This window comes from Pongo pygmaeus, chromosome 12 (genome assembly GCF_028885625.2).
Source record: "Pongo pygmaeus isolate AG05252 chromosome 12, NHGRI_mPonPyg2-v2.0_pri, whole genome shotgun sequence".
NCBI lineage: Eukaryota > Metazoa > Chordata > Mammalia > Primates > Hominidae > Pongo > Pongo pygmaeus.
Genome location: NC_072385.2, coordinates 23,182,607 through 23,194,836, shown reverse-complemented (window position 1 = coordinate 23,194,836; position 12,230 = coordinate 23,182,607). Strand labels below are relative to the sequence as shown.

Here is a 12,230-nt window from a genome sequence, read left to right as displayed (position 1 = left end):
TAAGACCTGGCTTGGACCAATGATCTTTCTCTACAGACTCAAACTCTCAGCCAGCAGATGTTTGTTAGGATAATGCTTTATATTGATGTTCAATTCCAGCTGACATGGGAGACCAAAACTCTACTTTTATTTTTTTTAGTTTCCATGAAGAAGTTGCAAGTTGACATTCTCTAATTTTTGACAAACATACTAACAATATATCTTGCACCGAACATGTTATTCAGCCCTAAGTCACCTCATAGACCATCTTACATGACTATTTTTGCAGCATAAATCACAATTTCAATATTTTGGTGGCACCCATTTTGCTTTGATTTACACTGTTTCCTTAGAGCTAGTCAGCAGATAGTCAAATGACCTTCCAGTGACTGCACAAAATATGGAATGCTTCAAAAATTGGTGCTCCTCCTTATGCAGAAGCCATGCTAATTTTCTCTGTATTGTACCAATTTTAGGATATGTGCCACTGAAGCAAGCACAAAGCCCTCCTTTTACACATGGACAAGGCTTGGCTCTGTTAAGTCCAACTAACCTACTTGAGATTCTGAGAATTCTCTTCAATGGCTTCCTGTGAGTTAGAGTTTGAAAATATTTTAAAATCTTGAGCTAGAGATGGAAGTAGCTTGGATGATTTTCATTATCATGTAAATCAGATCACTCAAGGGGCCAAGGACAACTGGGAGCCACTGCTGCAGGAAGGTTCCTATGGGACTTTCTACTGCCTAAGGTTCTATATAGGACATAAAGTTGCCTCACAGTACAGATCTGGTAGCAAAGAAAAAGAAACAAACACTGATCTCTTTCTCTGATCCTTTAGAACAAGCCCAATTAATATCGGCTAGAGAAAAGACCAACAATGGCCTCAAAGGATCTCTTACCATGAAGGTCTCAGCTAATTCTTGGCTAAGATGAGGGTTCCACATTAGGTTCTGAATATGGGGAGAAGGGTCAGTTTGCTCACTTTGTGTGCAGATAAAGTCAGGATGCCCAGTGGCCAGAGCTGGGTGCTGGTGCTTTGGGAACAATGGCATAAAAGCATAGGTATGGGAACTAAAAACCGTTGTAATTTCAATGTCACTGTATGAATCATCATGAAGACTTGAGGGATCTGAATCAGTAAGGGCATCTTGGTGTCAAAGGTCAACCAACAATTACCAGGCAGCAGGCCCAGTTTGAGTGGCAACAATGCAGCAACAGAAGCAACGGAAACAACAGAATGATTGGAATGTCCTTTTTTCTCCTTCTGACTTGATAAAAGGGATTGTCTTCTTTGGATTTAGTGAACCCCTTCAGTTCTTGAAAAATTCAAGGAGTATGTAGGAGATGGTCCCCAGAAGACAGTACAAGACTTTCTGCTAAACGACATTTCAAGACCCAAATAACTAATCAGAAAAATCAAAGATGTGACACTATTTTTTATCCCATGCATAGGTGTTATACTTGGATGAAATGAACAATGTTGGGATCTCTAAGGATAAAGGTCTTAAAAGTCCTGAGATAAAGAATCCTGCACCCATTGGTACTTCTAACTTGTCTTGCTTTTGTCTGATTTCTGGCTAATGCAGGGGACTAACTCACTGCTACTCTAAAACTACCTGAACCAAACTATGACATCTCACCTGATACATAAAATGCAATCGCTATAATTATTTTAAACCTGAATTTAGCATTAGCTAGCCTTTTAATGTAAACACTTACACATTATGATGACTAGAAACAGCATACTGTCTGGCCATCTGTCCAGATAGATCTTGAGAAGATACATCAATATTTTGCTCAAGTAGAAGGCTGACTATACTTGCTGATCCACCACATGCAGCAAGTATGAGGGCAGTTCTAAAATGATAGAGATAGTTTCTCCCTTAGGAACTGTAATAAAGTTACTTTAAAAGCTAATTTGATATACTTTACCAATTTAACATCTTGCCTGTCCATGCAGAATTAAACATTTACATGCACTAAAAGACATAAATATCTTGGGTACTCAAGTGTTCATCTTTGTAAAATACCACCAAGGTTAAAAGGAAGGGACAAACAGGAAACCTCTTATCTCAGTGGGGTATTGCATAGCAGAAGCTACTAATTTAAAGTCCTTTGATGGACAAGAAACAATGCTAGGGCCACTTATCTGAAGTGGACAAAGATTTAAGGAAGATTTCATCACAGCTTCCCTAGACTGATATGCTGTAATAGAAAATCAGCTAGGGTGTCAAATAAATAGGAGCTCTCTGCATGCTGAAAGTAGTAATATTAATAATAATGGTAAGAATAGTAGTCATAGGAGTTTCAGTTAATGATGCCAGTAAGCATGTGCTAGGCACAGAATTAAATGCCATCTATATCTTACTTATGCACAGCCAACTTTGAAGGATATATTCTCCTAGTTTTCACATATGACAACATATTTGGTGGTAAATAACATTCCCAAGGTCACACACCTAGCAAGTAAGAAAGTTAGGAATTAAACCCAGTTTTGTGTGAATCCAAAGCCTAGATCTTTTCTCTTTATCACCCACCTATGGCTTGCCTTCATTAAAGGAAAAGTGTATCCACTTAAAACTATCTTCACTCTCTCTCTCCATACCAATTAAAAATAAAAATATCAAAATACACTGGAAATAAAAAGGAAAAAAGCCGTTGAACCCACAGTATGTGGGAATAGCAATTATTTGTCATGTAGGGATAAGCTAACATTAATATTCTTCAAAGAAAGCAACTTAAAGCCGAGTCATTGAAAAGACAAAAGGATTTTCAACTCCTATTTATGTATAATACAGAATATTTAGTGGAAAATCATATAAGACACAGAGGTTAAAAACTACTAGAAAGGGTTAAGAAGTTCAATACTGAGTCACAAACTAAAAGGTAAAGTTCACACTTCATAAAATTAATATGAAATCCCTTTAGCTAACATAAGATCCTGCAACCAAAAACATCACATAACAAACAACATCAGTTAATATAATAAGAGAAGATGAATTCTACTAAAACTGTTTTTTATGTTGCCCAGTCCAAATAATTGTTTTTCTACCTAACTGATTTGTATTGATACTGATGACTATGTCCCAGTAAGTATACATTAATCTTATTAATTTAATATTTATGACTTGAGTGACTGCTATCAATCTAGAACAACACACAGATTAAAAGAAATAACTATACCTTCCATATCTATCAAGTGCATTTAAATTAGCTTTTTTCTTGATTAAAAATTTCACCACATGCTGTTTTTGTTCATGTACGCCAAGTAACAGTGGTGTGAGGCCATGCTGTAAAACAATATAAAGCAAAAATGTATGTAATTCAAAAAAGTACATATTCCTCAACTGAAGTGGAAACTTTATATAAGATCCTATGGACTTACACACATAGAAAGTAAATAAATTTAGTCGCTTCCTTCTCACTCTTCTGTGCTTTCCCACATGCTGCTCCTTCCCTTGGAAACACCCCTTCTCTGCCTCACCACATTAACTCTGACTATCTCAAAAACTCACTTTAAATGTTTACTGGTTCTAAGACTCTTTGCTTCTAACCTAGCATTTGGCATGGTATTATTGGATGATAATATTTTCCCATCTAAACAAAGAGCTTCTTGAGGGCAGGGGCTGTATCTTTTGTCTCTATATCCTCAAACCTAAGACAAATTGTTGTGTATAAAGCAAGAATTTGCATGTAAAATATTTCTTTAGTTTCACATGTTTTACCAAAAGTTCAACCTCCAATGTGCAACAAAAATTGCTATTAAGACTCATACTTCCCATTTCAAAATTTTTTCCAACATTTATTTATTTAAAATTTACTTGTATTTAATTTTCCCAGATTGTTAACTAAATAGATAATCAGTTCATAGGACTACTGAAACAAAATTAACAGAATTCCTATCTGTATTCTTAATAACTCCATGGTTTTAAGTGTTTAAAACTGCCATGCTGATTATGCCAAAGCTCTACATACTTAAGAGACACACTGGATAGTCCATAATACAGCTTTGATTGACAAAACAGGTTTAGAATTTGCTAGAATTCTAATTGAGAAAACTCTGCTCTTAACAATGACTTACTGACCTAAGCACTTGAGTGATAACAAAGAGACACAAAGTCCTGAGAGGACCATCCTCTACTTATTGAAAGACTACTCACTGCAAATTTCTAAAGACATTCTGAATGGCAGTGAATAACTGATGGTAGGAAGGAAAAGGTACTATTTTGTAAGCTGATAGATAGTGCCAATAATATTCATTTTAATGTCTCAACCACAGAGATAAAAGTCAGTCTAGGCCAGGAATGGTGGTTCACACCTGTAATCCTAGCATTTTGGGAGGCTGAGGTGGGTGAATTGCTTGAGCCCAGGAGTTCAAGACCAGCCTGAGAAACATGGCAAAAACTTCATCTCTACTTAAAAAAAAAAAAAAAAAAATACAAAAACTGAGGTTGGAGGACCATCTGAGCTTGGGCCGGTCAAGGCTGCAGTGAGCTGTGATCACACTACTGCACTCCAGCCTGGGAAACAGAGTGAGACCTCATCTCAAAAAAAAGTCAGATTAACGTTATTGGAAAGAAAAGATTTAAAGGAGTTACATATCAAACTCCAACTCCTCTAGTGATATCATAAGTTTCTGAGATATAAAAATTTACTTATTATACTTTTGTATTCAGTGGTTCTTAAGCAGGAGTGTATCCAGATTTTGAGAAATTTGTTGTTGTTGTTTTAAAGATAGGGTCTCATTATGTTGACCAGGCTAGACTAGAACTCCTGAGCTCAAGCAATCCTCCCACTTCAGCCTCCCTAGCAGCTGGGACTACAGTCATGCACCACCATGCCTGACTTCAAGGAAATATTTTTAAACATACATATTCAGGCTTTATTAGACTTACTCTACCAAAATCTTCAGAGGAAAGCCTAGACCTGTTGATTATTTAAAAATTTTCCTCAGGTTACTGGGATGCACAATTCTAGCTGAAGCTATAGTGCAATAGACAATTACTTCAGTCTCATTTCTCACCCACATGACCAATTCCCTTTCTCATTTGAAGATTTGGCAAAAAAGAGGAAAGAGTAGGAGAGAGACCCATTTGCTGAAAACACCACATAATTTTCCCTGGTAAGAGTAGAACAGGGTCTAGTGAACTCAAAATCCAACTTGATCTTTTTACTTATAAGCTCCTTATCTCCCACCTTCCCATCCAGACACTCTAGATTTGAAAGCAAATTTGACACTCTAATTGGCCATTTCTACCAGAATAGGATATTAAGTCAGATAATTACTTGTTAGTCCTTCTGCTCAAGGGTTTCCCATTACATTACCACCTATTCACTGCCAATCTGATTCCTCAGAGGTCTCCTAAAATTGATCTCTAGGCAGTTTACAACTCACTAACTCCCTCTCCCAAACTAAAAACTGTCATTCTCTAAAATTGAAGAGAATCTTGCTCACCATACAAAGGAAACAAATGAATGAACAACAACAACAACAACACACACACACACACAGACACACAAAACCTCTTCATGGTCTTTTCCCTCTATTACATAATTTCCAAATTGGCTTTGATATTTCTGGTTGCTCTCTTTTTCCCTTTCCATTTCTGCCTCATGAGCAATCAGAAATATCTTAAGCCTTGCCACTGAGAGGTGCATCACCTTATATCTGTTACTGTATTTTAGGAACTTGCCAAAGCATCAGGATTTCTATTCACTGAAACAGGTCTAAGTTTTCTTGAGTTTTCATGTAAACCCTATTTCAGGGCAAATTTTGCCATTTTATATTCATTAGGGGAAAAAACCTAGGAGGGAAAAATTGAAAAATAGTATTACCTTTTACAAATTCAGTGTTTTCAAAAAATGTATTTACCACAAGTGCATTAAAAAAAAAACTGTACCCTGTAATGCTACTTCGAAACTAACAATATTTAAAATAAAGTCTTAGATAATTAAGTCATTTCAAAATATTTTCATTCAGGTTATGCTTGAGCTTCCAAATACGGAAAACTGGCCCTTACACAGGTCAATGTTAAAACGAATGCATTTCAGTATTTTGAAAATAAAATTGCTAGATCTATACCTTGTTTTTTGATTCAATATCAGCACCGTATAAGAGCAGTGCTTTGGCCATTAATTTATCTTCATTGTAGATAGCATAGTGTAGAGCGGTATTTCCATACTCATCTGGAATATTTGGATCAGTGCCATGTTCCAGCAACATTAACGCACATTCATCTTCTTGGCATTGTACAGCCTGTCAGTATTAGACCAAAAACAAATTATAAATCCTAGGAATTCAAAATAAACATTCCACAGCTTTCACCAACTAGTTATATTTAAATGAGAAAACTCATTTTCATGCTATGTATTGAAATCAAACCCACCTCACGCTGATATAGTTGACTACTGCATACCTTTATCAGGGGTGTCCTCTGTTTGTTGTCAAGGACATGAAGTTGACATTGTCTGTCCAGCAGTAGTTTTACTACTTCTGAATTCCCATTGGCAGAGGCCAGATGTAGAGCAGTCCTATGAGAGTGAGAAGACTTTTTAGGAAATTGTAGTGCACTAGCTACAGCCACATCAATGATTCATGTAATTGCAAACACTGAATAGCCTGCTATTACTCTGCCTTCAAAAAGACATTTAATTTTCCCATGAAAAAAGCACACCATTTATTACCTCTCATTGCTCACTGTATTAATGAAAGAGCAGCCTATTTGAACAGAAAGGGCATAGCCCTTGGATGACATTCAACTTGGGCTGGAATCCTACTTGAAGCTCTGTCACTTCCTAGCTGTTGCTTAGCCTTTTTGGGTCTCAATTTCCTCATCAATAAAATGGGAATGAAAATAGTAGCTTTCTCACAGGAAACCACTGTAATGCTTAAATGAGACTCTACACAAAAGATATAGAATAGTTCCTAACACAAATAACAGCTCAATAATTGTTAGATATTATAATTTTTATTAATACCACTAAAGACAACATTTCAATTAAGTGAGATGATACAATTATACCTACACTTGCAGGTATGTTTTAAAGATTACAGGTAACATTGTATTTTAGTGATTGTAAGATGATCCTTGTCTCCATGTTGTCTCCACTGAAATATCACTTACAATTCATGATTTACTATAATTGGTGGCATTTAAATAATTCTCTTATTGAGACATAAAATAATGGGGCATCATACAATGCCTGGTGCCTTACATTAAGTAGAATATGTTATAATATAACAAGTCTGGGGCGGTTCCAGTCAGATGACCAGCATTTAGATAAATTTTAGTTCTTAAAAGAACTATGGAATAAGAGAGCTGAGGTGAAAACAAAAACAAATTTCTAAAATAAACTAATTATTACTTTGGTTTCCAAAAAGCTTTAAGCCAAAGAAAACTTGGAATTCAAATTAATAGCATGAGCTCATTTTTTTCAATGCTTCGATTTATGCAATGTCTGTACATAGATATTTGCAATCATTCATATTAGGAGTTAAGACTGTTGTAAATTTTCTCTTTTGAAACTGGATTTATGAAACTATTCGCGGAGCTTTTTTCAACTTTTACATTCAGGGAAACATGCAGGATGTGCAGGTTTGTTACATAGGTAAACATCTGCCAAAGGGGTTGGTTGTACAGATTATTTAATCACCCAGTTGTTAAGCCCAGTCTCCATTCCTTCTACTTCCTGCTTCTTTCCCTCCTCCCACCCTCCACCCTCTGAGAGGCCCCATTGTGTGTTGCTTCCGTCTAGGTATCTGTGTGTTCTCATCATTTAGCTCCCACCTATAAGTGAGAACATGTGGTATTTGGTTTTCTGTTCTTATGTTAGTTTGCTAAGGATAATGGCCTTCAACACCATCCATGTCCCTGCAAAGGACATGCTCTCATTCTTTTTTTAATGGCTGCATAGTATTCCATGCTGTTTATGTACCACATTTTAGTTCTTAAAAGAACTGAAACAGTCTATATCCAAGACTTATAAATTTCCAAAAGGGCAGTTAAATGTTATCTTTTACTTTTCTACCTTCAGAAATGGTTTTGTTTGAAATGAGGGAGGAAAAGCTTCAATTGAGATTAAGTCCAATTTTAAATCTCTCAGCTTGCTCAAGCCCAGCAGGTAAACATGAAGTTTTCAAAGATGGAAGGATCCTGAGAGATAGTAGAATATGCCTGCCACATAATAGGTGTCTGGCTTATGTCTGATGACTAAATGGATTGAAAGAATGGAAAAATACAGCTTAGGAGCTCAATATTTTTAAACAAAACTTCTGTAGAGTAGGGCAATACATTTACAATAGTAATAATCGTTTATATTTTCTTTTTAAATTTTCATAAGTATATAACTAAACTAAAATGATTAATCCATACTTTTTACACATGTTAATCTATATATAATGAAAAGATAATTATATAATAAAATGTATATACAATAAAATCTACAGGAACAGGTAAACAGAATCCCTCTACTTATGAAGAGGGTAAAAGTTCAAAGAAGATAGCCAACCACAGAAATAAAAATAAATAATAGAATGTGAGAAATTATTTGTATCTATGCAAGTAGCATATTCCTTCTCTTTCCAAGGATTATTTCACTACTAATGAATCTTAACTAAAACATTTCAGATGTTCATTGCAGAAATCACAGATAAGAGAAAGGGAAAAACTTCACTTACAAATCCCCAGAAATAAGTTTGATTATATTTTCTACATATTTTCAGCTAACACGAGCAGATTCTGTTTGTCTATATGTATAACAAACTGATTTTTTTCTCACTTGATATACCAAAGTACATCTTTGCATGTCAAAATATCTCTGTATTTACTGACACCCTCAATGGTTACATGTTATTCCATCCTATGGATGCACTAAAATTTGTTCATAAAATCTGTAGATGAGTTCTTCTCAATACACTGCTATTTTAGGCAATAGTAAGAAAAACAGATGTATCTATTTCGTAAAGATATTTCAGTGTAATGGAATTGATGATATATATTTTTAAAAATGTGGTTCTTACCACCAAAGTGTCTATTTAAAAAGTTGCAGCAACTTAAACTTTAGACAACTATATAAGTACCACTGTTCTTCATCCTCACAAACTTTGTGGATAGAAAACAGTATTTCATTCCTTTTTTTTTTTTTTTTTTTTTTGAGGTGGAGTCTCACTCCAATGCCCAGGCTGGAGTGTAGTGTCACGATCTCGGCTCACTGCAACCTCCACCTCCCTGGTTCAAGTAATTCTCTTATCTCAGCCTACTGAGTAGCTGGGATTACAGGTGTGTGTCACCATGCCCAGCTAATTTTTTTGTATTTTTAGTAGAGAAAGGGTTTCATCACTGGCCAGGCTGGTCTCAAACTCCTGACCTAGTGATCCACCTGCCTTGGCCTCCCAAAGTGCTGGGATTACAGGCATTAGCCACGGGCAGCCGGCCTATTATTCCTCTTCTAACTTAAATAGAAAACACTATTTCATTCCTCTTCTAACTTAAATTCCTTCTCTTACCAGGAACACTCTGTTTTCCTATGTGCATAGGTCACTGGTAGATATGCAAAAAAGTACTTTGCCCAATTTTAAATTGAGCTTATTTTATTATATCTGCATATATAGACCGGGTGCAGTGGCTCACGCCCATAAACCCAGCACTTTGGGAGGCTGAGGTGGGTGGATCACGAAGACGGGAGTTCAAGACCAGTCTAGCCAAGATGGTGAAACCCCATCTCTACTAAAAGTACAAAAAAATTAGCTGGGCCTGGTGGCAGGCACTTGTAATCCCAGCTATTGGTAGGCTAAGGCAGAGAATTGCTTGAACCTAGGAGGCGACAGAGGTTGCAGTGAGCCGAGATCCCGCCACTGCACTCCCGCCTGGGCAACAGAGTGAGACTCTGTCTCAAAAAAAAAATATATATATACATATATATATATATCTGCGCATATAAATAGGCATTTGTGTTTCCTTTGGTACTTTTCTTCCTTTGTATATTTAAAAATTTTAATATATACTCCAGGAACTTATTTTTGTGACATAAAAATCTGGCTAGTTTTCTCCAAACAGCATGCATTTCATTTATGAATAATTCATCTTGTTTTACCAATATGAAACATCACCATTTTCAAGTGCTAAATTCTTACATATATTTGGGTATTTCTGGATTTCCTATTCTGTTCTATTAATTGATGTCTTTTCAGCTATTAGTAAACAATTTGTGGAAATAGCACATGCACATTTTGATATCTGGAAAAGCAAGTCTTTTTCCATTTGGTTAAAAAATTAATTTATCACAATAATAAAATACAGCATGTGCAATCGGTAAAACTTTGCTATGTTTATTTGGCTTACATAAAAGTGATAAACACAGAAAAAGCTCACATCTTAAGAAAAATGAATCTTCCTATTCAAGGACATGAACTGCATTCCCATTTCAGTTTCCTTCTAAGGTTCCTCAGTAAAGAACATATTTACATAGGGTACATTGATATAAAATCCATATTGGATTTTATTTGAAGACTATCCCAGAAGTTGATATATTATAGGACTTAGTTCTCAATATACGCCATTCTATAATGTATAGAACATTGTTTTAAAATGTGTACATTAAAAATAATCTGCTGCTTCGACTTAATCACTTTAAAACAGTCGATTAGTTTTCTATAAGGGAAATTATAATTGGATTGGAAATCAGCTAAAGTTTTGTTTTTGTGTTGCTGTTCATAAAGGGCCTGTGCCCTGACCTCTCTGAGGTTTCCACATCCAGGGTGGTGTGGCACCTGCGGAGGCAAGAAAGCCAGGCTCCTCCCTCCCCGCGCCATGAGGGCATGTCCCCATCATCCCCCCACGTCCCTCCTCCTCCCAGCCAGGCCCGGTTACCTCTTTTGCTTGTCCCTCTTGTTCACGTCAGTGTCCCTGAGCATGACGATGAGATTCTTTCTGGGGACTTTACCCCACCAGGCAGCTCTGTGGAGCTTGTCCAGATCTTCTCGACGGACGTGGTACCTCGGCTCCATGAAGGCGCTGTCATCGTAGTCTCCCCAAGCGCCCACGTTGCTCTTGCCGCTCCCCCCGCAGCAGGGGAAGCAGCGGCGGCACCACTTGCCCATCTTGCTCCTGAGTGTCTTCACAGCAGAGCCGTCGTGGTCTCTAGAAGTGCCCACGTTGCTCTTGCCACTCCCCCTGCAGCAGGGGAAGCAGTGGTGGCAACACTTGCCCATTTTGCTTCTGAGACCAAATGGCTTCTTCACAGTGGAGGCAGCCGACCTTGAACAAACCTCAGCCGCCATCTGCTTTTAACAGCCAGGGGAGGCCGGTAGTAGCGAGCAGATCGCGTCTACCAACCGGTCTTACCAACTAGCAGGAAACTCTGGGTTTCCAACCTGTTTGAAGAGAAAGGTCAATCCCAGCCAAAACCTGCCAACCCCAGCAGGGGAGCCCAGCCCACCCCACCCAGGGAAAACCCACACCCAGCCGGGGAAAGCCCACGCCCACCCGGGGCAAGCCCACGCCCACCCGGGGCGACCCCACTCCCACCCCAGGAAAGGCCAAGCCCCCCCTCCCGCAAGGAAACACCCAGACCACCCAAGGGAATGCCAAACCCAGCAGAGAAAAAGTCAAGTCCAGTAAAAGAATGCGAGGGAAGAAACGCCAATCCAAGCGAGAAACACCAGGCAAAGCCACTAACGCCAAGCCAAGCGAGGAACGCCAAGCCAAGCCTAGCGGTTACAGGCAAGCCAAGCCGTTATGCGCGTGCGGCGGGCAGGCGCGGGTGGAGGGCAGCGTGCACGGTGTCATTGCACGTGGCACAGACAGTGGCCGATGTGTGCAACCCGCCTGCGCAAGTCTTGGCGCCACAAATGTCAGTGACAGCCTTGCGTTCCCGGCAAACTTCATGGGAGTTGGCCAAGTCTTCGGGCCATTGAGGAGAGGCCTCCAGTGGGAAAAAGCCTCTTGAAGCAGGACTGGGGCTAGAACGCCTGGAACTTGAGGATGGTGACAGCCTCCTCTGAAGAAAGCTCCCAAGACACTCGTGGTGGTGCTGTTGCGGGTGGTCGCGCTGCAGCTCGGAGCTCCGGTCGGCGGAGCTGGATGCAAATGGCCTCAAAATCGCGGAGCACAAGACGCCCACCTTCATTACACCTGCTCCTCCTTGGTCGGCACTCAGAGCACGTGGCCATCAGCGACGGGCCACTCGGGTCCACAGAATCGGGGCTGGGCGGCCAGCTCCTGCCCCGGTGCCCCCTGCCTGGTGTCAAGCCA

The 12,230-nt window shown here is 38.8% G+C and overlaps 1 protein-coding gene and 1 non-coding gene across 2 annotated transcripts in view; both read right to left on the bottom strand.

The window, feature by feature from the left end:
- Nucleotides 1–11,718, bottom strand: part of LOC129030340 (POTE ankyrin domain family member B-like) — a 43,752-nt gene extending 32,034 nt beyond the window's left edge. The window contains 5 exon segments of the mRNA XM_063648466.1: nt 1,699–1,836; nt 3,163–3,269; nt 6,062–6,235; nt 6,396–6,510; nt 10,848–11,718. Coding sequence (XP_063504536.1) covers nt 1,699–1,836; nt 3,163–3,269; nt 6,062–6,235; nt 6,396–6,510; nt 10,848–11,257 — 944 coding nt within the window. The 5' untranslated portion in view covers nt 11,258–11,718.
- On the bottom strand, nt 374–479 carry LOC129030921 (U6 spliceosomal RNA). Its single transcript, XR_008500819.1, has one exon. It is a non-coding gene; the product is annotated as a U6 spliceosomal RNA (small nuclear RNA).
- Nucleotides 11,719–12,230: the final 512 nt, after the last annotated feature.